The sequence below is a fragment of the Mus musculus genome, chromosome 17 (genome assembly GCF_000001635.26).
Source record: "Mus musculus strain C57BL/6J chromosome 17, GRCm38.p6 C57BL/6J".
NCBI lineage: Eukaryota > Metazoa > Chordata > Mammalia > Rodentia > Muridae > Mus > Mus musculus.
In genome coordinates, this window is record NC_000083.6 from 47,414,380 (window position 1) to 47,439,327 (window position 24,948).

General features: G+C 48.6%; 2 protein-coding genes across 6 annotated transcripts in view; one reads left to right on the forward strand and one right to left on the reverse strand.

The window, feature by feature from the left end:
* The window catches only part of 1700001C19Rik (RIKEN cDNA 1700001C19 gene), a 25,032-nt gene extending 1,646 nt beyond the window's left edge, over positions 1 to 23,386 (reverse strand). The window contains exons 1-3 of one of the 5 annotated variants that reach the window (NM_029296.2): positions 22,812 to 22,996; positions 22,228 to 22,415; positions 18,957 to 19,044 (exon numbers count right to left, since the gene is read on the reverse strand). In NM_029296.2, coding sequence (NP_083572.1) covers positions 18,957 to 19,044; positions 22,228 to 22,415; positions 22,812 to 22,835 — 300 coding nt within the window. In that variant the 5' untranslated portion in view covers positions 22,836 to 22,996. Of the gene's footprint in view, positions 1 to 153; positions 333 to 7,407; positions 7,502 to 18,956; positions 19,045 to 22,227; positions 22,468 to 22,811; positions 22,997 to 23,353 lie in introns of those variants that run through there. The other 4 variants (XM_030250127.1, XM_030250126.1, NM_001347584.1 and 1 more) reach the window with 4 other exon arrangements.
* Positions 22,260 to 24,948, forward strand: part of AI661453 (expressed sequence AI661453) — a 34,000-nt gene continuing 31,311 nt past the window's right edge. Inside the window, exon 1 of the mRNA NM_145489.2 lies at positions 22,260 to 22,570. Coding sequence (NP_663464.2) covers positions 22,426 to 22,570 — 145 coding nt within the window. The 5' untranslated portion in view covers positions 22,260 to 22,425. The remainder of the gene's footprint in view (positions 22,571 to 24,948) is intronic.

The following is a 24,948-nucleotide window of genomic DNA, read 5'->3' on the forward strand; positions in this document are numbered from 1 at the left end:
TTTTGCGTCTAGTACTTGGGGAAAAAAAATCCCAAAGCATCTAGCCTAAGATGCAAGATGTTTAACATAGCACCCACCTGCCATCCCTCAGCCCACACTGTGTTCGGCCACTTTGGTCTATACCTGCCTGCTTTTGTTTCCAGCCCCTCTCACCTTTATTTTGGCCATCTCCAAATCATTTGAGATTCCAATCAGTGCAGGTCAAAATGTGCTCTCTTGCTTACTGTCTTTAGGAAGGCCTCTTACTTGTGACATAGAAGCCCCCCAAATCCTGTTTCTTTGCTCCAAACTAAAGCATTTAGAGAGTGCTCGGGAAATATAGGTTCACAGCTGAATTCTCATAGAGGGCACCCCACCTTCCAAGCCGCTGGTGTGTTCTGTTTTAGAATCCTCCATTGTTACAGCTGTGCCCTGCTCATGCCCACCTCCCCTTAACCTCTGCTCTTGGCTGACAGGGCCCCCCACTGCTAGGAGTCCCCCCCACTGACATGTCATTTGCACTGTCCTGACATCAATTTACCCTCTGCTAACCCATTTCTTGAATAACCTATGACAGAACCGCCATGTTCCTCAAAACACCATGCCATCTCCCAAGGATGAGGCGTCCGTTTCTTTTTATGTGTTTGTTTCCAGCCCCTCTCACCTTTATTTTGGCCATCTCCAAATCATTTGAGATCATTTGTGGGTTTTGCTTTGAGAGGATTTCTCATGTGGCCCTCAAGGTCAAAAGGGTAGCCCAAGGATGGCCTGGGATTCTTAAATTTTTTTAAAGATTTATTTATTATATATAAATACACTGTAGCTGTCTTTAGACACTCCAGAAGAGGGCATCGGATCCCATTAAAGATCACCTGCCAGCTCCGAAAGCTGAGTACCTGGATGTTGACGTCAGTGCTGTTCTTTCTTTCCTCTCCCTCCTCCTTCAGCCAATCATCACTCCTCCCCATGGCCTCTGGAGCAGTGCTCCCCAACAATGGATCCCATTAAAGATCACCATGAGGTTGCTGGGATTTGAACTCAGGACCTTCGGAAGAGCAGTCAGTGCTCTTTCCCACTGAGCCATCTCACCAGCCTGGGATTCTTGATCCTCTTGTCCCTATCTCTCAAGTTCCTTCTTTCTCGAGGACTTTCAGAGTCATTATAATACAATTGAAAGACCAGGGCTGCCAAAGTGTGGATTAGGAAACTTGGATTCTGTCTCCACGGCTTTGACTACCAACCATTTTCTCTCTCTTTCTCCCCAGCCTTAGAGCTCTAAAGAGAAGCCCCAAAGATGATGGGGTTAGGGAGGGTCGAGCCCTCCTACAAAAGCTGGGGCTCAAGTCAAATCGAGCGATGGCATTTGATCTACAAACTACTTTCCCTGGCAACAAGTGACAGCATGAGACCCCCCCAATCCTCAGTTTTGAAAGTCTTCCTACCCTCCCCAGGTAGGCAGCCTTCCTCTCCAGGAATTGCTGTTCCAAGCCTGCTATGGGCCCCACCCTATCGTGCTCTGTGCCACCCCCAAAGCTGAGCACCAGTCTGGATCTTTGGCAGACCCCCATCACATCACTTAGCATTGTCTTCCATAGACATCAGAGGAAAGATATTTTCTTTCATGTTCTTGAGTTTGGCCAGACAGAGGACCTTCTGGGTATATGCCCTCCTCAAGCCAATCTGCATGTGGGCAAAGGAATCGGAGGCAAAAAGTGCTTGAGGAAATAATCTTTCTTAATATTAGCAGAACTGAAAAGCATCTCTGTGCGTGACTGTGGCTGAGTACTGGCCAGCCCTCCATGAGAAGTCACCCAGGCATCCCTCACTTCACTATGATATTCTCCATCCCATGAACCATTCCCCAAACCAGTCTCCCAGCAAGATGAAACTTGGACAGGAGTCTGCTATCTCCTCCTGGAGCCAGCTACTTGAATAAAATCACCTTCCTTCCCTCAACACCTTGTCTTATGACTTGACTCTCTTGTTGTGTGGTGAACACCCAGACTCAGAGCCCTTCACATTTCCAAGATGGTATTCTTTGCCGGGACGGACTAAAATAGGTACACACAACTTTAGAGAGTTGCAAACTGGACCTGGAAGGATGGTGCGGTGGTTGAGAGCATTGTTGCTTTTGCAGGACCTAGCGGTCAGTTCCCAGCAGCTCACAACCATCTGTAACTCCAGCTCCAGAGGATTCAATGGTGCCCTCTTCTGGCTTCCATAGACACCTGCATGCACACGTGTACACACACACACACACACACACACACACACACACTACACATAATAAAAATAAGTATTCAACAACAACAAAAATAAATTGTAAACCTGGCACAAGGGTGTCTGGTTTGGGTGTCTCAGCACTTGGGAAATGAAGGCAGGAATATGAGGGGCCCATGCCATCCTCAACTATATAGTGAGCTCAAAGTCCCAGGATACACAGGATGCTTCCTCACAAAACAAAAAAAGCAAGAGGAGTTACCGCTCTGAGACTCCTGAAACCACTATGGCCTCCTCCTTCAGTTTACAACCTGGGACGTGGCATCTTGAGCTCTTGGCCCCTGGAGGCTGGGACCAGGAATGACAGAGGCAGCTGCTTCAGAATGCTAGGGAGCAGAAGGCAGATAATTTGGCTGACAGAATCAAGCTTCTACTGCCATGGTTTGAAGGAGAATAGCCCCCAAGGGCTCAAATGTCAGACTACTTGGTCTCTCGATGGGATAACCTGTGTTCTGCATAAAGGTTTTCTTTGTATTATTCAAATGCTGATTTTTGCACCAGCAGAGAGTTGAGAACAAGACTTTGTTTGGTACTGATACATCTATGAAGCATCAGCCAACTTCTCTATCTCCTTCCGATTGGTAATCAAGAGCTGACCAGCATCTAGCAAAGCAGGAGAGGAGAGACAGAACTTCTGGGCAGAGATGGGAACTCTGAGAAAGAAATCAGGTGTGAGGGGATTTGCTAGCCAGAAGTGAAGGAAGAAACAGATGCTGGTGCTGAGGGGAGGAAATGAGCCATGCAGCAGAACTTAGACTAGTGTAAGTGGGTTAATTTAAATTATACGAGCTAGTTCCGAATAGGTCAGCAAAGGCTTTCATAATTAATAAAAGGCCTGTGTCGTTACTTGGGTCAAGACCGTCTGGAGATAGCCCCAGCTGGTAGAACTATTTGGGAAGGATCAGGAAAGTGTGACCTTGTTGGAGGTATGTCACTGGGGGGTGGACATGAAGTTTCAAAAGCCCACACCATTCTGGTTAGCTCTCTCTCTCTCTGCCACATGGTTGTTGTCTTTTGTTTTTATTTTGGTTGTTTGTTGTTCTTTTTGTTGTTGTTTTGAGACAGGGTTTCTCTTTGTAGCCCTGACTGTTCTGGAACTCACTCTGTAGACCAGGCTGGTCTCAAACTCAGAGACCAAGAGGGCTGCCTCCCAAGGGCTGGGATTAAAGTCGTGAGCTACCACTGCCTATGGCTGCCTTAATATGTAAGCTCTCAGTCACTGCTCCAGTGTCATGCCTGCCTGCCCATTACCATGCTTGTCGCCATGATGGCCATGGGCTCTAAGCCTCCAAAATAGTAAACCTGATAAACTCCTTCTTCTCTAAGTTTCCTTAGTCATAGTGTGTCTTCACAACAATATACATGTTTCACTCACCTCTGCCAAAGCTCCTAACAGACAAGTGAGGTGTTTATCCCATTTTTCTGATGCTGAAGCAGAGGCTCATGGGTAGCTAAGCTACCATCAGCTAAAGAAGTTCACACAGTTTGTGACAAAGCACACCGTATTGTTCAGAACTCTCACAACTGACTTGCACAACAACCAAAATTCCAACACAGCCTTCCCTCTCTGCCTCAGTCCAGGGGCCTGGATCCACCTGCTCTCTGGGCACACCTGCTCAAGACACACTTGGTCTCTGGGCACACCTGCTCAAGGCACACTTGGTCTCTGGGCACATCTGCTCAAGGCACACTTGGTCTCTGGGCACACCTACTCTAGGCACACTTGGTCTCTGGGCACACCTACTCTAGGCACACTTGGTCTCTGGGCACACCTACTCTAGGCACACTTGGTCTCTGGGCACACCTACTCTAGGCACACATGCTCTCTGGGCACACCTGCTCAAGGCACACTTGGTCTCTGGGCACACCTACTCTAAGCACACATGCTCTCTGGGCACACCTGCTCAAGGCACACTTGGTCTCTGGGCACACCTACTCTAAGCACACATGCTCTCTGGGCACACCTGCTCAAGGCACACTTGGTCTCTGGGCACACCTGCTCAAGGCACACTTGGTCTCTGGGCACACCTACTCTAGGCACACCTGCTCTCTGGGCACACCTGCTCTAGGTATGCCTGATCTAGGTACACCTGCTCTGGGCACAACTGTTCTGAACACAGCTGTTCTGGGTTGCTACCTGTCAGTTCTGCTCGAGATATTGCTGCTGCTGCTGCTGCTGCCACCACACATTCAGGGCCTTGACACATCCAGAGGTGAGCCCTCACAGAAACTTGGCAAAAGAAAGGCTCAGGGAAGGTAGAAGAAAAGGAAGAGAGGAAGAAAAAAAAGAGAAAAAACGAAAAGGGAGGAGGTTGCTAGCGAGATAGCTCAGCAGTTAGGAATGTTTGCTCTGCTTCCAAAGGACCCCCCAGTTCAGCTCCTAGCACCCACATCGGATTGCTCACACCTGCCTGTAACTCCAGTTTCAGTGGGTCTGTCCAGCAGTCTCTTCTAGACTCTGTGGGCACCTACATACATGTAGCACACACAGAGACACATATCCTATAAGTAAAATAATAGAAGGAAAGAGAGAGGGGCTGGAGAGATGGCTCAGAGATTAAGAGCACTGGCTGCCTTTTTCAGATCCTGGTTCAATTCCCTGCTCCCACATGGTGGGATTACAGCTGTCTGATCTGACATCCTAACAGATATACACGCAGGAAAAACGCCAATATATGTAAAATAAAAATAGGGTGGTTTTTTTTTTCTTTTTAGAAAGGAGAGAGAACAAAGAAAAGGAAGCTGATGAGGAAGAAGGAAGAGAACGTTCATGCCCTAGCCTTGCCCTGCCCCTCCCCAGAGCCAAACCAGAAAGGCTCTGAGTGAGTAAGGCACATTAACTCACTGCGCTGAGAGCACCCATCCCTGCCCAGGACCCAACATGGCCAGCACTGGAGGGAGGCTGGGCCTGGCTGCATACTTTCCAAGTTAATGTCTGATTTCATTTCATCAGCTCTTCCCTGTGGTGTCCCTGTCCTGGGCTTGGAGCTGGTTAGAGAGAGGGATCCCTCCAGGCTTAGGACAGTCAGCACCACACCACCAAAGAATTCCCACAGCTCAGGAGCAAGGCCACGGCTGAGAAGACCTGCCTTGGAGCCTTGAGGAAGACACTTCAAAGGTCTCTTATCCCTTCCAGACTTCCAAGCACAGTGACCTCCCGTGGAGAGCACTTGTGCAAACATAGGGACCCAAGTTCAGATCCCAGGAAAAGAGCCAGGGGTAGTCCCCACACTGCAAACCCAGCACTGTGGACACTAGAATCAGGATACTGACCACTACCAGCCTAGCTTCAGGCTAAGGAAGAGACCCTGTCTCAAAGGATTGAGGTAGGCAGTGACAGAAAAGAACACCATAGACACCATCCATGTTCCTTTAGCCTTTGTGAGCACACAAGTGCATATATGCCATGCAAATGCATACCTGCCCACATTCAAGGTAAAGAATAGAAAAGACATGACTTCCTAAGAAGGGTAAGTTCTCACGGTAGCAGGTAGATCTTAGAGGAAGACATCCTGTCCTTGAAAGGCCTCAGGCCCATGGGTAGATGGCCTGGTTTGGCCCAGGCCTGAGTATCATAGCTTGGAAAGCCAATTCCACACTAGCTAGGAACCTTTTCTTGATCTGAAGTACTGATGAACTGAATCCAGGATCTCTCTCACTTCTTCTAGGCAAGAGCACTAACCATTAGACTACACCCCCAGCCCTGGCCCAGGGCTGAGAGTCTCCCCTTACTGTCTCACTTTCTGGTAGCTGGTCATGTGCCCTGTTGAAATGCAAATGCCATAGGGGTGAGGCAGCTGGGAGTCTCCTCAGGGCACCCAGGGCATTTGGTGTTATGGAACGCATCAGGGCTTTACAGGTTAAAGGCTGAGATCTGACCTGCCTCTCTGCCTTTACAGGTCAGGCAGCCTTCAAACTTCTGCAAAATGGGCCTCATCCGGCCATCAACCTCACCAGCTGGTCCTGGCATGTCATGGGCAGTGAGACTAGAGGAATGCAGTGTGCACAGGGATTAGATTGGCATTACATAGTACAGCACCCTTCCCACCGTGGGCTACCCAGGCTCTACAGCTAGCTACTTGTTCAAATTGTGACATGCCCTTCACTGACTAAGTATAATCTCTGAGTGGTAAATACTCTATACTTTTCCCCACACTTGTAAAGAAGAGACACTAGGGCCAGTGAGACGGCTCAGACGATACAGGTGCTTGCTGCTGAGCCTGACAGCCTGAGTTTGATCTCCAGTACCCATATGGTTAAAGGAGAGAACCAACTTCAGCAAATTGCCTGACTTCCATAAATATGCTGTGGCATGTACATACACACAAACACATTTACACACAGAGAGACACACTTGGAGGCACACACAGAGACAGAGACACACAGATACACACACACACACACATACACAAAGAGAGTCCCATACACTCACAGAGGCACACACAGAGACTCACAGAGGCACACATACACACCACATGCACATATACATACTAAGAGGTACACACATACACAGAGGCACACACACCACACACATATACACACAGAGAGGAATGTACACACAAAGACACACAGAGGTATACACACACACACACACATATATATATATATATATATATACACAGAGGCACACACATACACATACAGAGGTACACATACATATAAACACAGAGGCACCCACACGGACACACACCACACACATATACACACATAGACACACATAGACACACACATACATTATAGATAGATAGATAGATAGATAGATAGATAGATAGATAGATAGATAGATAGATAGACAGACAGGCAGACACATAGACACACAGAGGCACACACATACACCTGTACCTAGATTTAAGCAGTGACTTAACCGATTTGTCTAGGAGATGCCAACAGAAAAGTCTGGTGCACTGCAGACAGAAACCAAGTCTAAAGGTACCTGAGGAACTAAATGGTAGTTTTTTCCTCTGCCCTGACCCCCACAGAACACAGCAGAGCCCTGCAGGAAGGAAGGACCAAGTTCTGCATGGCCCTGTAATTCAAGCCCCAGCTCCAGGAACACAGGTGGCCTGGAAAGGACCTTCACCTCCCTTCAGTCCATTTCAATCACTGTGACCTTGGACCGCCCAGCCCCGCCCCATGATGTCATCTCACTTTCAACATCTTTGACTAGGGTCTTCTTTGATGGTGAAATGGGACTTCTGGTGGTTAGAAATCCAGAGGCACCGGGGTGTCTTGGGAGGGCACTGAGGATATCAAGGCAAGGGGCCCTGGTGTTGGGGCTGAGGTATTGTGATGTTTGCTTACAGCATAAACTCATCTATCTTCCTAAGCAGACACAGACTCAGGGTCTGGCCCTCTCCCCTCTACAGTGTGACCCCTAGGACCCTCCCAGTGGGGTGAGGTATTTCTAGTCTCTAGTGGGTCCCCAATGTGTCATATGAAATCACTGGCAGAGAGGAAATACATTCTCATTCTCTCATTCTCTCTCTCTCTTGTTTTGATTTTGATTTATTTATTTATTTTATATGTATGAATTTTTGCCTGCATATGTGTATGTGTACCACATGCATGCCTGGAGGTACCCAAGTAGGCCAGAAGAAGGCAGTTGGTCCCTCCCCTGAAACTGTAATTACAGTGGTTATAAGTGAGCACTTGGGTGCTGGGAACTGAATCCTGTCATCAAGCCACCGAGCCACCTCTCCAGCCTTGAATGCTCCTGTTCAGGGACAGACCTTCATCCACCTGCCTTCAAACTCTCTATATAGCAGGATCAGTTCCTTAAGCCCAGATCCCCGCCTTCTGTTTGTCCCTTTTCTCTTTTACTTACCTTCTAAATTACAGAGATGGAAGACAAGTGATGGATGGGTAAAAAGCGATTGGTAGGTAGGGATGACGTGTTGCTGGGTAGATGAGAATGGGCCAGCCCTCCCAAGAGGATAGATGGGGAATGGACCAATCGGAATGAAACAACCCTCCTGATTGGCTAGATGAATAGATGGCTAGATTGGAGATGGACCAACCCTCCTGATTGGATAGATGGATAGATGGGGAATGAAACAACCCTCCAGATTGGATAGATGAATAGATGGCTAGATTGGAGATGGACCAACCCTCCTGATTGGATAGATGGATAGATGGGGAATGAAACAACCCTCCTGATTGGATAGATGAATAGATGGCTAGATGGGGGATGGACCAGCCCTCCTGATTGGATAGATGAATAAAAAGCTAGACAGGTATTGGCGCCATCTCTGTCTCCCCATCTCTTGCTGTTCCCTTTACTCCTTATGCTACAAGCTGACTTATTTTTATTGTTGCCTTGTTTTTGCTTTTGCTTTTTGTTTGTTTGGGGTTTGGGTGTTTGTTTGTTTGTTGTTTGTTGTTTTTTGAGACAGGGTTCCTTTTCATCACAGCCCTGGCTGTCGTGGAACCAGCTGTCTAGACCAGACTGGCCTCGAACTCAAAGGCTTGCGCCACCTTCTTAAACACATCACATCTCTTTCAGCCCTTGATAGATACTTGATAGATATTCCTTCTTTATCATATTTTGAATCAGAGTCAGGAGGTGAAGGAATAGAATGGATTGTGGGATAGACTTCTGGCTTGCTGACTAGGGAGTGAATGGATGGATAGATGGACAGACGGACTGAGGGGCGGATGGATGGATGGATGGATGGTGGACAGTTGGCTTGCTAACTAGAGAGTGAGTTGGTGGACGGATGGGCTAACAAATAGACAGACAGCTGACAGTTTCTTGATCAGAAATGGGTGAGTGGATGAACAGATGAATATGTGGACACACAGATGGACAAACAGCTGGATGGTTAGTCTAGATATGGGAGGGTAGGTATACAGACAGAGACAGACAAAGAGCCAGCTTGCTAAGAAATGAATAACTGAGAGATTGACAGATGGATGGACGGGTGGATGGATGGATGGGTGGATGGATGGATGGATGGATGGATGGATGGATGGATGGATGGGGGATTGAGGGGATGGTTGGATGGGTGGGCAGACTGCAGGCCGGGAGGTTGATGGACAGTTATTCCGCAGAGAACAGATTGTAGTGCAGGAGCCAGGTTCCCTGAACCCTAAATCTGAGCCACACCGTCTCCTTGTGTGTGACTTTTGGACACACGGATTGACCCTCTTTGCTTCTTTGTCCTCCACTGTGAGATGGGTGGACGGACGGTCTCTTCCTATCAGACTGGGATAGAGTCTGTAGGATGATGGCCAGCACAAACTCATCACTCCACAGACACCAGCAATCACTGTGTGGGCAGCTAATTGACTGACAGGTGGGTGGTTGAGTGGCCCGCCTTGATCTCATCTTCAAAAACAAGGTCCGGCTGGAGGGAAGGTTCAGCAGTTCAGAGCACTGTCTGCTTTTCCAGAGGACCAGGATTCGATTCCCAGCACCCACATGGCAGCTAAGAACCCGTTGTAACTCCAGACCCAGGAGCTATAACACTGTCTCCTGGCCTCCTGATACACGAGGCACACACATGGTACACAGACATACATGTACACCAAACACTCACACGCATAGAACAAAACAAAAATGTGTAAATAAAAAACTTTGTTTTACCCATTAGGGTCCTACCTCCCATGCACCACACTTAACTGGCACCATTGTGCCATCTGCGGCCTGGCTGCTTAAGCTAGTTCAGGCCTTGTTTTCTTCCTGGCACCTTGTCTCTGCTGACCGTGGGTGACAGAGTGGACTTTGGAACCCAGAGGCAAACTGGAAGCGGAGGTGCAGATAGCTCAGAGGCTGGACCTAGATCTCACACCCTGATGCTCATAACCCCTAATCGCCAAGGATATTGGGAGGGGTTGTGCACCGGAAGAAGAGGCCCCAGTAATCAGAATACTGAGCTCTTGGTCAGGAAGAATGGGAAGGTGGGCCTTTGGCAGAGTGCCCAGCTTTTCTGACCCACGGGAGAAGGCCTGGCTTTAGCTCTCTGCCTGAAGAGGCTTTCAGGGGAGCTTGCAACGCAGGAAGTTTGAGAGCGAGGAAGGGAACAATGGCTGTTATACAAAGTGGGTGAAGGCTGGAAACCCAGGGTCCTAGGTGATCTGGGACAGGTCCTGGCCACCCTCTGAGTGGCCCAGGTCCCCTTTTGTGCCATGATGTTGCACATTTGATAATGGGGCACTCCATCACTCGTGGAAGCTCTTAGGTGGGGAGCTCTACATGACAATTAGGCTAGGCTCTGCTAATAGTGCCCTTAGCCCAGACCATGCTACTCTGATGTGGAAATGTTATGGGGTGGAGGGTAATAGCTAGGGAAATCCCCCTCTAAGAAAAACCTGGCCAGGCAAGCCTTGCCTGTTTATTTTATTTCCAAATTTTGTGCTGGGTTTAGTGGTAGAGCACCTGCCTGGCACAGGCAAGGCCTGAGGTCCCATCCCTAGCATCAGCTCCATAGGCTGTACAGTGGTGGCACAGGATTTTAATCACAGCACTCGGGAGGTGAAGCAGGTGGATTCCTAAGTTTGAGGCCGGTCTGGATCATGCCAGTTAGGGCTACATACTATGACCCTGACAGATAGATAGATAGATAGATAGATAGATAGATAGATACATACATACATACATACATACATACATACATACACACACAGATACATACATACATATATATATATATATATATATATATATATATATATATATACACACACACATACATAGCCACCCAGCCTCTGGGCTCACCCTTCCTGGGCATAAATTCCAGCTCCGTGACTACAGATGGCTTGACCTCTCTGTGCCTCAACCCCTAATCTACCAAGTGGAGGTCATACCATACGTGATCCTGGTGGCTCCTGGTAAGGACCATGGGCTCAGAGCTCAGCTGCTGGCTTACACTGCCACTCTTTCTAAACAGCTCACAGTGCTGACTCAGCCCTGCTTCTGACTGATGACCTCATTGCATTCATCCTAGAAGTTCCTGGAAGGTGAGGGCTGTGGTCCATCCTCCCCAGTGCTCAGTGGGTGTTTGGGAAAGATAAAGCCATCAGGACTCTGGGCTGACCTGGAGCACAGGAAGAGCTACCGTCCACCCCACCCTCAGCCTCCCACGGCCTCCTGCCTGCCTGCTGTCAGGTGCTGATGGTTGAAAGGGACAGAGATGACAGCCTTGCACTAATAGACCTGGTTCTGGGGCATCTTTTCTCTCTCCCTTACCTGCTCCGTGTCGTGCAGGTCACTTAATCTCTCTGATTGCCAATTAAAAGTACAGAGTGCTGGACTGTTCATACTCTTGGCTCTGTAGCATCTGAGCACTCTGGGTCCAATGCTTATCTTTATCTCCCTTCCTCAAGAGCATCCCTGGCCCAGCCAGTCAGCCAGAGGCAGCAGCCATTAATGACTATCTTCTTGCTCCTGTGTTCTTGCAAAACACAGGCTGTTGTTTGCTGTGCGGGTAGTGTTCATTTACATAAGCAGTACTGTGTGGTTTAGATAGTATCCTACTGTTTGCTTTAGAGCTCTGATTCCTTAAGATTTTATCCATCCCTGCTGTTTTGAAGCTCTATCCGGGTTTCTGGGGTGAGCATCTAGCAGTTTATTTCTGATCTCTTCCAGGTCCTGCAGGCCTGGAGTGCCTGGACTCAAGGGATCCTTCTGCCTCAGTTGCAGGAGATTGGGGCTACAGACTTCATCAGCACATCAGAGTGTAGGCCTTTCGCATTCAACTGCTGAGCTATCCATAGCTCTTTTTGAGGCAGTGCCTCATTGTAGCTGAGGGTGGCCTTGAACCCCTCACCTTACTAAAGATAACCTTGAACTCCTGATCTTCTTCCCTCTTCTGCCTCCCAAGTGCTGGAATTGTAGTCATGTGCCACCACTCCTGGCCCAACTTTCTTTTAAAAAAAAGATTTATTTTTTATATATATATATATATATATATATATATATATATATATATATATATACACACACACACACTGTCGCTGTCTTCAGACACACCAGAAGAGGGCATTGGATCCCATTACAGATGGTTGTGAGCCACCATGCGGTTGCTGAGAATTGAACTCAGGATCTCTGGAAGAGCACCACTGAGCCATCTCACCAGCCCCTGGCCCAACTTTTTATTTTGAGATAGGGTCTCACTAAGTTGCCCAGGGTAACCTTGAACTCATTCTGTAGCTTGATTACGCTTTGATTTTTGATCCCCCTGCCTTGTTCTCTTGAGCAGCTGCAACTACAGCCCTGTGCTACCAGGCACAGCTCTGTTTTGTTTTTTTTTTTGAAGTATGCACAAGCACATGTGCACACATGCACACATGTGCACTTTCCTTCAGATTGGGGGTGTGTCTCCCTGGCCTTCAAGGGGACCTTGTGGATACCTGGTCTGCCCTTCTCACTGGCCTTGCTGGAATTTTCCTTCTTAGGGTGCTCTGTTGAATCAACCCTGCTCCCTGGCAGGCTCTTCTCTGACACTTTGGTTCTGTTTAGTACTTCTGCATCCGAAGTTAGCGCAGGGGGGACATGGCCTAGGCACTTGGGCGGAGCATCTGCTGGTGCCTTAACCCATTTCTCCTTGCATCGGGTGACACTCTAAATACTTAAAACCTTGCTTTCCGCAGGAACCAAAGAAGGCTAGGAGAGGTGACTGCATGGCCAGGGCCACAGTCCTGAGAAGCAGGAGAGCCAGGAGTCACACCTCGTCAGTACCCAAAAGCACCCCACATCTCCCACCCCAGCGCCTGGGTTAGAATTCCACCAACACAGCTCATGGGGGGATTAAAAGGCGCTTTGGTTCATCAGTTAAGAGTGCTTATTGCTTCTCCAGAGGCAGCAAGTCAGGTTCTCTGAACCCATTCTGAGCAGATCACAACACCTGTGACTACAGCTCCAGGGGGATCCCACACCCCCCCCTGCTGGCCTCCGTGGGCACCTGCGTGCACATGGTAAGTGTGCAAACTAAAATATGGTAGCACACATCTTTAATTCCAGCATTGGGGAGGTGGTGGCGGGTAGATTTCGGAGTACAAGGCCAGTATGGAGCCTGGTCTCCATACAAGGTCCTAGCCAGCATTGCATTGTGAGACTCTGTCTCAAATGTGTGTGTGTGTGTGTGTGTGTGTGTGTGTGTAAATAAATAGGAAAGCAAATGTCTTCCCAGCACCAAACACAAACCTCCTGGTCAGGGCAGACACCATTCGTTCACACCTCTCAACACAAGCTAAGCAAGTGTTCCTGGGTCCTGTCAGAAGGGAGTCTGGAGTCTAGTCGCTTCTCCAGAGGAAAGAGGAAGGTTGAATTCCCCCTCCCCAGCCCCTCCTCCGTGGGGCTCCTGGAGATAAGATGTCCTCTACCTGGGAAGAAGATGCTGCCCTGCAGCCAGGCTCATCTGGGTATCGGGTGATGGGAGGAGCTCTGAGGATCTAGCTGCAGAGACCAGGGTCAGCTAGAAGTGAGCTGAAGATGTCTCCAGCAGCCTCTCCCAGAGAGAACACAGGCTTTACGGCGGTGGGATGGGGTTTCTGGTTAGATAGTGACTTCCTGGGCCGGATCCCACCCCACATTCCAGAGTGGGCCAGGAGGCTGCAGGTGGCTGAGTAATGGCTGAGCAGAGATTAATTACAGGATGGGGTTTTGTCTGTATCAAAGGGATGCCTGCTATTTGACTGTTTCTTTTACTGGAGGAACAGGCATGCAGTAATGTTATTAGTTGACTAAGTTCAGGCAGGAAAGAGAATCAGGCTCCAGCCCCATTCTGTTTGTCTCCTTCCTATGTAGCCTAGGATGACCTAGGATTTCTCATCCTCCTGCCTCAACCTCTCCAGTGCTAGAGTTGCCAGCATTCTCCACCATGCCTGTTTTCTGCGGTGCTGGGGATTAAACCCAGGTCCTTATGCAAGCTGGGCAAGCACTCTGCCTGCCGGGCCACCCCCCCATTCTCAGCCCCAAATCAGGCTCTGACTCTGCTGAGGGAAAACTGAGTTGCCATAGCTCTGGGGTTGACAAGATGAAATTGGAAGTTGGGGGTGGGTTCTCCATACTGAACCTAGCTCTGCAGGTCGCCCCATGTCTGAAGGCAGTGGAGGGGAGATGGGTGGTGTGAGAGCCAGCCTAGAATATGCTGACACTCAAACCTCGACCTTAAACATTTCTGGTATTCGCAGGTCACAGCAGGCTTCAATGTCCTCTGCTCCCAGCCAAGATGCAAAGGGACCAGCTCTGGGGAAAAGTGAACAAGCATTTCAGGGTGTTCCTTGTATGCCAGGCTCTGGACTGTGTGCGTCACCCTTATGGTCTCCCTAGCAACCTCAGGCCTAGCCCCTGGCCTTCCTCTTGGTCCAGGGCTGAAGAAGCTGACTCAGCACATTAGCCTCCGCCTGCCAATCAGGGCCATTGTTTTCCCACAGACTAGCAATTACACCCTTCTGTTTGCAGTGTGAGCTCACACGCCCCAGCCCTCGTCCTCTCTGAGTGACCAGTTTGATCCTCTCATCAGTTAAGTGGCTTCCTTCTGCCCCCTCAGTCCAGCCCTTCCCATTCACCTTCCCGCCAGCTGTTAGGGTGGACACTGAAACACTGCAGCTGTTAGAGCCTGAGGCGACACCCAGTGGCAGAACTCTTGACAACGAGAGAGCCCGACACCTTGGGTTAAGTTCCCTTGCAGCACAAAAACAAACCAACCCTATGTTTCCAGTCTCCCTTGCCCGCCCAGCTCAGGATCCTGTGGGGGCAATCTGGTAGCCACTGCTCTCGGCTACAGCCTCTCAGACATTAATGCACATCCTGTCATGAGAGATAATAAACTAATCTGAGAGAGGTGTGCCTAATAAGACTTCTCTGGGTAATGACAGGGAAGATGGCTCGGGATAAAGGCACTCGCTGCCAAGCCTTACAACCTAAGTTCCATCTCCAGGACCCACACGGTGGGAGGAGAAAAACAACTCCTACAAGTTGTCCTCTGACCTCCACATGGGCCCCGTGGCCTGCAAATGCTACCACCACCACTCCTCCCCAGATAAATAATATGTAATTTAAAAAGAACTAGACAGGACTGGAGAATTGGCTCAGCCCTTGTGTCTCTTCCAGAGAACCTGGGTTTGGTCCCCAGCACCCACATAGTAGGTCTCAGCCTCTCTCTTCTGATCTCTAAGGGGACTGGACACGGCACACATACACACAGGCAAAGCACTCATTTTAAAATTAAAAAAAAAAAAAAAAAAAAGATAGCAAGGGATTCAGACACTGGAGTTCACAAACTGCAGGCCCTTCTTCTTCTTCTTCTTCTTCTTCTTCTTCTTCTTCTTCTTCTTCTTCTTCTTCTTCTTCTTCTTCTTCTTCTTCTTCTTCTTCTTCTTCCTTCTTCTTCTTCTTCTTCTTCTTCTTCTTCTTCTTCTTCTTCTTCTTCTTCTCCTCCTCCTCTTCCTCCTCCTCCTCCTCCTCCTCCCCCCCTTCTCCTCCTCCTCCTCCTCCTCCTCCTCTTCCTCCTCCTCCTCCTCCTCCTCCTCCTCCTCCTCCTCCTCCTCCTCCTCTTCTTCTTCTTCTTCTTCTTCTTCTTCTTCTTCTTCTTCTTCTCCTTCCTCTGGAAGAATAGCCAGTGCTCTTCCCCACTGAGGCATCTCTCCAGCCACCTGCAGGCCCTTCTATTCATTCGCTTGATTATTTACTTACTCATTCATTCCTTGTTTGTTTGTTTGTTTGTTTGTTAAAGCAAGGTCGTGTGTAGCCCAGGCTGGACTTAAACTTGTTACCTGGCCGAGGCTGACTTTGAACGCCTGATTCCTGACTCCACATCCCAAGTGCTTTGTGAGATTATAGGTGTGTAATACCACCCGTCTGGCTTTGTTTGACTTCCAGTTTTTATTTTTGAGACAGGGTCGGTCACATTATGTAGCTGGCCTGTAACTCACTCTGTAGGCTTGAAACTGCGATCCTCCTGATTCCATCCCCGCCTCCGAGGATGCTAGGATGCAAAGCATGCGCCTCCCGGTCCAGCTGTTTCTAACTTTAACTTTCTGAAATGTGTCCCTCCCATTTGCCTCCTCCTTCAGCAAACATTTTTACTAGGTTTTAATTTATGTTTTCAAAGTTTCTCTGTGCCAACAAAAGCAAATAGCACCATACTTGCCTGTCCCTCTCCCCTTCCCCAAACAGCAGGACGTTGACACACAGGGGTTGGTTTATCATTTCATCTGAAATACCTGGGGAGTCAGCAGGTTTACTCATCTCTCTTCTTTTCCAGAGATGGTATTTTACGCGTTGCTCAAACTGGTCTTGAACTCCTGGGCTCAACTGTTCCTCTTCCCTGAGCCTCCTGAGTGACTGGGACATGTCCTACCAATATGTAGAACCCTTCCTGGAGAATGACATTATTATACCATTGTGTGATGTGTGATTTACTCGGCTGCCTCCTGGTGGCCACTTGGTTGTTTCTGAGGTGTCTTCTTTAACTACTAATTGTATTGCCTATTTATTTATGCATACAATGTGTTTTAATCACCCAACCCCCCTTTTCATTGAAATATGGTGTGTGTGTGTGTGTGTGTGTGTGTGTGTGTGTGTGAACCCAGGCACACTCACACGTGCATGGGCTTTGCTATACGTAGAGGCTAGAGGCTAACTTTAAATGTCTTCCTCGATTACTCTCCACCTTATTTATTTATTTATTTATTTATTTATTTATTTATTTATTTTGAGACAGGGTCCCTCACTGAGCCTGGAACTCGAAATTTCAGCTAGACTGGCTCGCTAGCAGCTTGTGGGAGTCGCCTGCCTTTGCATCCTCACCCCTCTTGCACTGGAATTACAACTGCACACCACTGGGCCTGGCTTTTGTAGAGGCACTAGTAATTTGAATTTGGGTCACATGCTTGCACAGAAAGCAGTTTACCCACTGAGCCACATCTCCAGGCCCTCACCTGGTTTCTGAGCCCTCCACACTCTGGCTAGCCTTGTAGCAGTTCATACCGGAAACCCAGCTCCATCTGTCTAAGCCCCTGCAGACACCTCCTGTATGCTCTCCCTTAGTACCCCAAACCACTGTGTTTAGTTTCCTCTCCTCTTTCTCATTTATCTTCCTGTGGTTCATCTCACCATGGCTCTGTCTGCTTTCCCAAACAGCTTTCAGCACCCGAGGCTCAGAAACCAGGTCTTGGATTCATCTGGCTCCTTTGAGGTCCAGGGCTGGGCACACAATGCCTTTCAGGAGCATTAAGGACTCAGTGGGTGCTATATATGGTTGGAGCCAAATGGGATGGTGACTCTGCCTGGCCATGGGCTGGGTCTAAGAACCCAGAAGCTGTCCAGGGCAAGAGAAACCTCTTGTCAAAGCCTATGCTTGTGCCTGAGCACTTAGAGCGCTCAGGTAAGCCATGACGATATCCAAGATCTAATGGGGTTCCTTGTGGGATTGAGGGGGGGCAGGAGGACCTTGTATCCTTTCCATTGGACAGTAGGGGAGACCATGATGTAAAGGCAAAAGTAAAGATGGCTCAGTCGGTAAAGGTGCCGGCTGTTGAGCCTAAGTTCAACTCCCCTGGGACCTACATGCCAGAAGTTGCCCTCTGAGCTCCACAGGCACATGGTGCCATGCTCATACATGCACAGGCACACAAGTAAATAGATGAGATGATAAAAATGTTAAGAGGGCAGGGGGTGGTGGTGGGGGAGGTCAGTAGTTTGCCTCTTGCTTTCAGAGGACCATCCCAGTACCCACATCTAGTGCTTCAGAACTTCCTGTCCAGAGCTCTCTTCTGGCATCTGTGGACATTCATATGTCAGTTATACACAGACACATAAATAAATGAAAATAAATAAATAAATGCTTTAAATGAAGAAGAAGGGGAAAGGATCATGGCTTTACGCACTGTCCTGGCTGGGCTCTTTCCTGTCCCAGTAACATCCGTGTCTTCCTACACAGGCCAGCTCTGTTCTCCATTTATAGAAACCTTCCTGGACTGGGCAGCTCCTGTTGACCTCTGGTCCTGTGAACTTCTGCTATATGTGTTAGTGACAGCTACAGCAGTGCTGTACTTAGTCATCAGAGGACCGCCACCTCCAGTCACATAGGCCTGTCTTCCTGCTGAGATCTGAAGATCCTTATGGGATAAAAAGTCAAAGAAAAAAACCCCTGCCTCATTCTCTCAGCATACTACGTGACCACTGGAAGGTCTTTCGTGAGCCCTGTGTCCCAGGGCTGCTGTGGGCTGGGAGGGGAGGGCCTTTACCACAGTCAGGTCTCTGACCAGAAACATTTGAAGAATACAGGTTTTGGGGTCTTTGGCTTGTTGGTTTGTTTTGTTTTTTATTTTTTGTCATTCTGGCTTTGATTGTTGCTTATTTTGAGACTGGGCCTCTTGTAGCCCAGGCTGACCTTGAACTTGGAGTGATCATCCTGCCTCTACCTCTTGAGTGCTGGGTTTATGGGCAAGCACCACCAAACTACATTTATGTGGTACAAGGACTTGAACCCAGAGCCTCGTGCCTGGTAGGCAAGCACTCTGCCAACTGAGCTACACCCTCAGTTCCCACGGATTGTCTTTTAGAACAACCCTCCCCCCAGGGTTGGGACTGTAGCTCCGTGTAGAACCTTTTCCTAACATGTCTAGCATGTTTGAGGTCCTGGGTTTTATTCCCAATACTACCACTACTATTAAAAAATATCAAAAAAAAAAAAAAAAGTCCCTTCCAGCCTCCCACCCCAGTGGCATTCCACCCTGCCCATCTGGTTTACCTGGAAAGCATTCTCTGCACAGTGGCAAGCCCCGAGGGCATGGCTCTTCTCTTCCTCTGAAGCTGAACGAGACTTCTCAGAAATGTCACTATCGTGGAAAGCAAACAGACAGGGAACTGTTAACCTGAGAGGTTTAAGTGACAGGAGAGGAAGAGGCAGCATGTGGCTCTTGGCTGCGCTGTGGTCAAAGCACGGAAATAGCAAATGGTCTCTGAGGGAGAAGGGCTATTTTAATAGGGACGGGGGCTACTGCATGATAACTGTGTGTGGCTGTCATATGTCTTTGTGTGTACGTGTACATGTGCGTTTAGGAGCATTTAGAAAGCCAGACACCATCACTGTTGACTGAGCTGGTTTTTGGTTTGGTTTTGTTTTTTTAAGATTTATTTATCTCTGTGAATATTGTATTTGCAGGTATGCCTGCATGACAGAAGAGGGCATCAGATCCCATTAAAGATGGCTGTGAGCCACCGTGTGGGTGCTGGGAATTGAACTCAGGACCTCTGGGAGAGCAGTCAGTGCTCTTGACTGCTGAGCCATCTCTCCAGCTCTGACTTTTTAAGTTTTAAAATTATATTTATTAGCTAGATATAGTGGTGTACCCCTTTAAACCCAGCAGTGGGGAGGCAGAGGCAGAAGGATCTCTGAGTTCCAGGCCAGCCTGGGCTATATAGAGCAAGTCAGGACTGAACTAAGAACTAAGTCAGCCTTGCACTAAGCTGCATCCCCATCTGACTTTTGATTTATCTTAAAGTTTTGAGATAGAGTCTTGCTAAGTTGCCTGGGCTAGTCTTGAACTCGCTATGTAACTCAGGCAGTTCTGAACTTGACGCCCTCTTACTTCAGCCTAAATAGATGAATTACGAGGCTGAACCACCAGGCTGGCTCCAAATATATTTTTTTAAGGTTTTATTCCTGGGGCTGGAGAGTTGGCTCTGAGGTTATGCATACTTGTTCCTGCAGAAGACTTGTTCAAGTCCTACCACCCTCACCCTCTGAGGGTACCAAGCAAGCACGTGTCACATGTGTACATGCAGATAAAACAGCCATACACATCTAATAATAAAAATTTAAAAGACTTTATTTATGCCTAGCCTGGTGGCACACACCTTTAATCTTCTGGAGGCAGAGGCAGGTGGGTCTCTGTAAACCCAAGGCCAACCACAGCTGTACAGTAAGACCCTATCTCAAAAAATATATCTTTAACTGGGCGTGGTGGCGCACGCCTTTAATCCCAGCACTCAGGAGACAGAGATAGGTGGATTTCTGAGTTTGAGACCAGCCTGGTCTACAAAGTAAGTTCCAGGACAGCCAGGGCTACACAGAGAAACCCTGCCTGGGGGAAAAAAAAAAAAAAAAAAAAAATATATATATATATATATATATATATATATATATATATATATATATAAAATTTTAATGTGTATGAGTATTTGCCTGTGTGTGTGCAGTGCACACATCTGATCCCCTGTAACCGGAACTACAGATCACTATCCACTGCCACGTGGTTGCTTGGAACTGAAAAGACAGCCAGGGCTCTTTACTTCTGAGCCATCTCCTCAGCCCCCCCAAATCTGGTTTCTAAAAATTACATTCATAGTCAGGCATGCAGTATACCTTTAATCCCAGTACTTGGGAGCAAAGGCAGGCAGATCTCTATGAATTTAAAGCCAGCTTGGTCTATATAGAAAGTTTCATGCCAGCCAGAGCTACAAAGTAACATTTTGTCTCAAAAGAATATTCCAGGAGAGAAGAATCTGGTGTCTATAAAATACCAAATTTTCTAGAGCTGTGTTCAGGGCATGACGTGGTCATTGTGTTCTGAAACAGACTACAATGTGGTTATCCATACAGGCTCAGGCCAATGAGATCAGTCAACTTTCTGATAGGCAGCACTAACTAGACCCAGTAGATTTAAAGGGGGGCGGGGAGGGATGATGAAGAGGAGAAAGGGATGGGAGGGAAGAGTGGGAGAGGGATAGCCTGCATGATATGCTCAAGACACATTGTTTATGTATGAAATTGCCAAAGACTAAATTTTATTTCATGAAATATACATTAAGATCGGGCTTGGTGGTCTGAGCATTTAATCCCAGCACTTGGGAGACAGAGTTGAGATAGTCATAAGTTCAAGTCCAGCCTGGTCTACAAATTTCAGGACAGCAATGGCTACATAATAGACAGACCCTGCCATACATAGATAGATAGATAGATAGATAGATGCATACATACATACATACATAATACATACATGTATGTATATGACATATATGGCAGGGTCTCTCTAATATACACACTATATAATGTATTAAATATATTATCTTTAATATATTAATAATATACACAATATAAATAATAAACAAGAAACAATATGAAATATATAAAATAATTATATATTGAATATGTTAAATATTTAATATATTAGTATATTAATATATATGGAGGCCTAACCATGAGGATAGTTTCTTCCTGTGTTCTCTAATGGTACAGAAACTAGCCGGGCGATGGTGGCACACGCCTTTAATCCCAGAACTTTCGAGGCAGAGGCAGGCAGATTTCTGAGTTTGAGGCCAGTCTGGTCTACAAAGTGAGTTCCAGGACAGCTAGGGCTATACAGAGGAACCCTGTCTCGAAAACAAAAACAAAACCAAAAACAAACGAACAAACAAACAAACAAAAAATGGTACAGAAATTAGCCGGGCGGTGGTGGCACAAGCCTTTAATCCCAGCACTCCTGTCTCGGAAAAACAAAAAAACAACAACAACAACAACAACAACAACAACAACAACAACAAAAAAAAAAAAAAAAGGAAAAAAAATGTGCAGAAATTTCTTAACTCTACCTGGCCTCTAACTTCCTGTGTATTCATCATTTGTATTCATCGAAGTCTCCCTCACACATGTCAGAGGGCCCACGGGATGCTCTGGGCCATGCTAGCTTGGCCAGGCAGGTACTTTTCTGGGATGCAAGTCATTTCTAAACTGTCCACCCTGATCTGCTCAGGAAGGGCTCACAGACTCAAGGAACTCGCCTTGGGCTTTTCCTGGTCCAGAAAAAAAAAAAAAAAAAAAAAAAAAGTGGGGGTGGATCGGGCGTGCCGGTAGGGAACCCGCGGCAGGGGGCGGCTCTGCTCCCCAGCAGGGCGTGGGCCGGGCGAGGTCCTCCGCGCAGCGCACGGTGCCAACAATAGGCTGTTGTGGAAGGAGGCAGGAATGTGGCCCGGGGAGTTGGGCGGCGGGGCGGGGCCGGCTCCGGGCGGCAGCCTCTTACCTGTCCAGGTAGCTCGCATTTCCAGGCGAGCGGCGGCGGCGCCCGCACCACCTGTCGCCGGGTGCGCGGGCGGGGAGCGCGGCTGGGGACCATGGCCTGCTAGTGTCCCCTGGGAAGACGCTGCGGGGTTCAGTCTGGAGCAGGACAGGCCTAGGGACGGAAGGTCCTTCCCTCGGGGACAGATCGGCCTGCAGCAGCATGAAAAAGAACCAGACCATGCAGGGCACTTTCAGCAAACTCTTTGGGAAGAAGCACGCCCACCCCTCCACCACGTCCCTCTACGCCACCAATCCACCCTGGATTTTCACCCACGAGGCCCAAGAGGAGGGAACCAGGGACTTTGGTGAGTGCACCCCGGCTGGGGGAAAAAAAAAAAAAAAAAACAAGGGAGAGTTCCCCGTGGCGCCTCTTCCCTCCTGGCTCTGGCGTCACTTGGGCGCTGGGAAAGCGGGCTGGGGCAGGGACACGTTGGAACCTGTGGACCGGCTGAGGAGATGCTGGGAAGGGGAAGGAGGCGCGGCAGCCCGAGTCAGAGAGGTGCAGGGAACCCCTGAAGTGAGGCCGCCGATCCTTGCCGCCCTCACCTGCCGTTCCCTGTCTCCCTTCATAACCTTTGGTAGGGTTTCTGTTTGTGTGGCTGTCTTTGCTGTGTCTCCTACCACATATCCGCATTCTGAGTCAGAGATCTAGACGTCTGTCCCTAGTCCTTTCCGCTTCCTCTGTCCCGCAGAGAGAGCCTGCCTCAGGTGCCCTTGCCGTTCGTTCTGTTTGAGAAAGGAAAGTCAGCGAGCAGGCCACTGTTAGCAGATTGCCAGCCATTTGCGACATCAAATTAGCTTTGTTTGGTTTGGTTGGGGGTGGGGAGGGAAGGGGGCTGAGTGTCACATGCTCTTGCCCAGGTCCTCTTGGATCTGGGTTGTCTATGGTCTCGGACTGAAGAGTCAGAGGTGGGACAGAGGAGAGTGCGGACCCTTTGAATCAAGGGTGGTGTGTCTTTGCAAACTACTGGAAATAAATTGGCCCTTCCCCAGCTCCGGCTATGGGACACTCCTATCTCTTTGTCAATCTCCAGTTTATACACTCTTAACTGGGGGGAACCCCGGGAAAATGGGGGAACGGTACTCACTTCTTGTTTTTGATCCATGCTTCTGGTGTCTGAAGTGGGAGACAGGGGTGTGTCACCAATCACTCCCTAGTTTTACCTGCCTTCCTCATCACCTTTATGGTACTTGGAGTTCTGTTCAACACCCAAATGATTACATTGGGGGCCAGGGCAAGAACAAGATGTCACCTTTCCCTGACCTAAAGATCTCTCACCAGCAGGCAAGCAAAACTAAGAGTATGCCCTCCTGCCCTTTGGGGGCCTCTGCTGGAAGACAGCCTTTAGGTGCATGAGAAAGAGAAGAGGCATTTCTGAGGGGAACCTAGCCTCAGAGTGGAGAGGGAAGGCTGTCTCTGACAGAGCACAGGTTTCAGTAATGGGGAAGAGAGCAGGACCAAGTGGGGGCGTGTCTAGGCAAAGAAGATACCAGTGCTGGCAAGTGAACCCTAAGTGTACTCTGGGATGCCCCAACACCTTCCTTGGCCTGAAGGAAGACATCAATAGCAAACTGTCACCCACCTTTCCTAGGTGCAAACTCTCCTAAAACGTTTGATCTTTGACTCACTGAGTCTCTGTCTAGTGTAAGATGCTATTATTGGCTTTCTGGATGAGGACGCCAAAGAACAGGGATGTTACAGACCTGGTCCAAGACCGCAAGATTTAAATGGTAGAGCTGCGATTTTCCCAGCGCATAGGAACAGATGCTCTTCAGTAGACACCTAACTCATGTAGCTGTCACCAGCAAGCAAGTGAGAGAATTTCCAGTACCCCAGAGTCTTGCTGGCAAGAGAGCCAACATCTGGACCCAGGCAGAGCCCGACTCTAGCAGGCTTTCTGATTTTTCTCTGGAGGAAGGGATTTGGGGGTGAATGCCTGAAAAACCAGTCCCCACCCACCACCACCACCCCTTTCTCTTCAAAGAGTCTCGGAACAGCCTCTTCACATTTCCTCCCTATTTTGTCTGGATGATCGGACTGTTGGTCGGAATCAGGCCTGGAGAGAGAAGAGGGACAGGATACCTTGTAAGCTCTTAGCAGTCTAGTCAGGGCAGGAGTCTAGGGGACAGTTCCTCCCTGTCCCCAGGGCAGGGCTGGGCCTTCAGCTGACTCAGCTTGGCTGTGCGTGCCTGGGCTGGGGTTTGGGAAGGGGTGGACATCAGCCTGGCTCTCCTGTGTTCTCCAGTGCTCCCTTGGGGTGCTCACAGGCAGGACAAACCCACCTCCTTGTTACGGAGGTTTGGGGTTGTTGGGGATTCTGGGATGGCAGTGGGTAGGCTAGCCTTCCCTCTGTGTCAGCGATAGTGCTTGCTCCTCATTGTTTGCTGTTCTGTGGGGACAGTACTGAGTCTTAGAGCCGTGCCTCTCAAGGCGGGGGCCCTCTTTACAGTTCCTCATGTTGGGGTGATCCCCCGGCCATAAAAGTATTTTGTTGCTACTTACATGACTGTAATTTTGCTAGTGTCATGATTTGTCATGTAAATATCTGATATATTGGACATCTGATACGCAACCCCAAAGGAGTCTCGGCCCACAGGTTGAAGGCAGCTAGCTTAGACTGCCTGTGGTCATGTATATAGCAAGCTTTCAAGACAGGAAAGGAAACTGCTTCAAGGAGGCGTT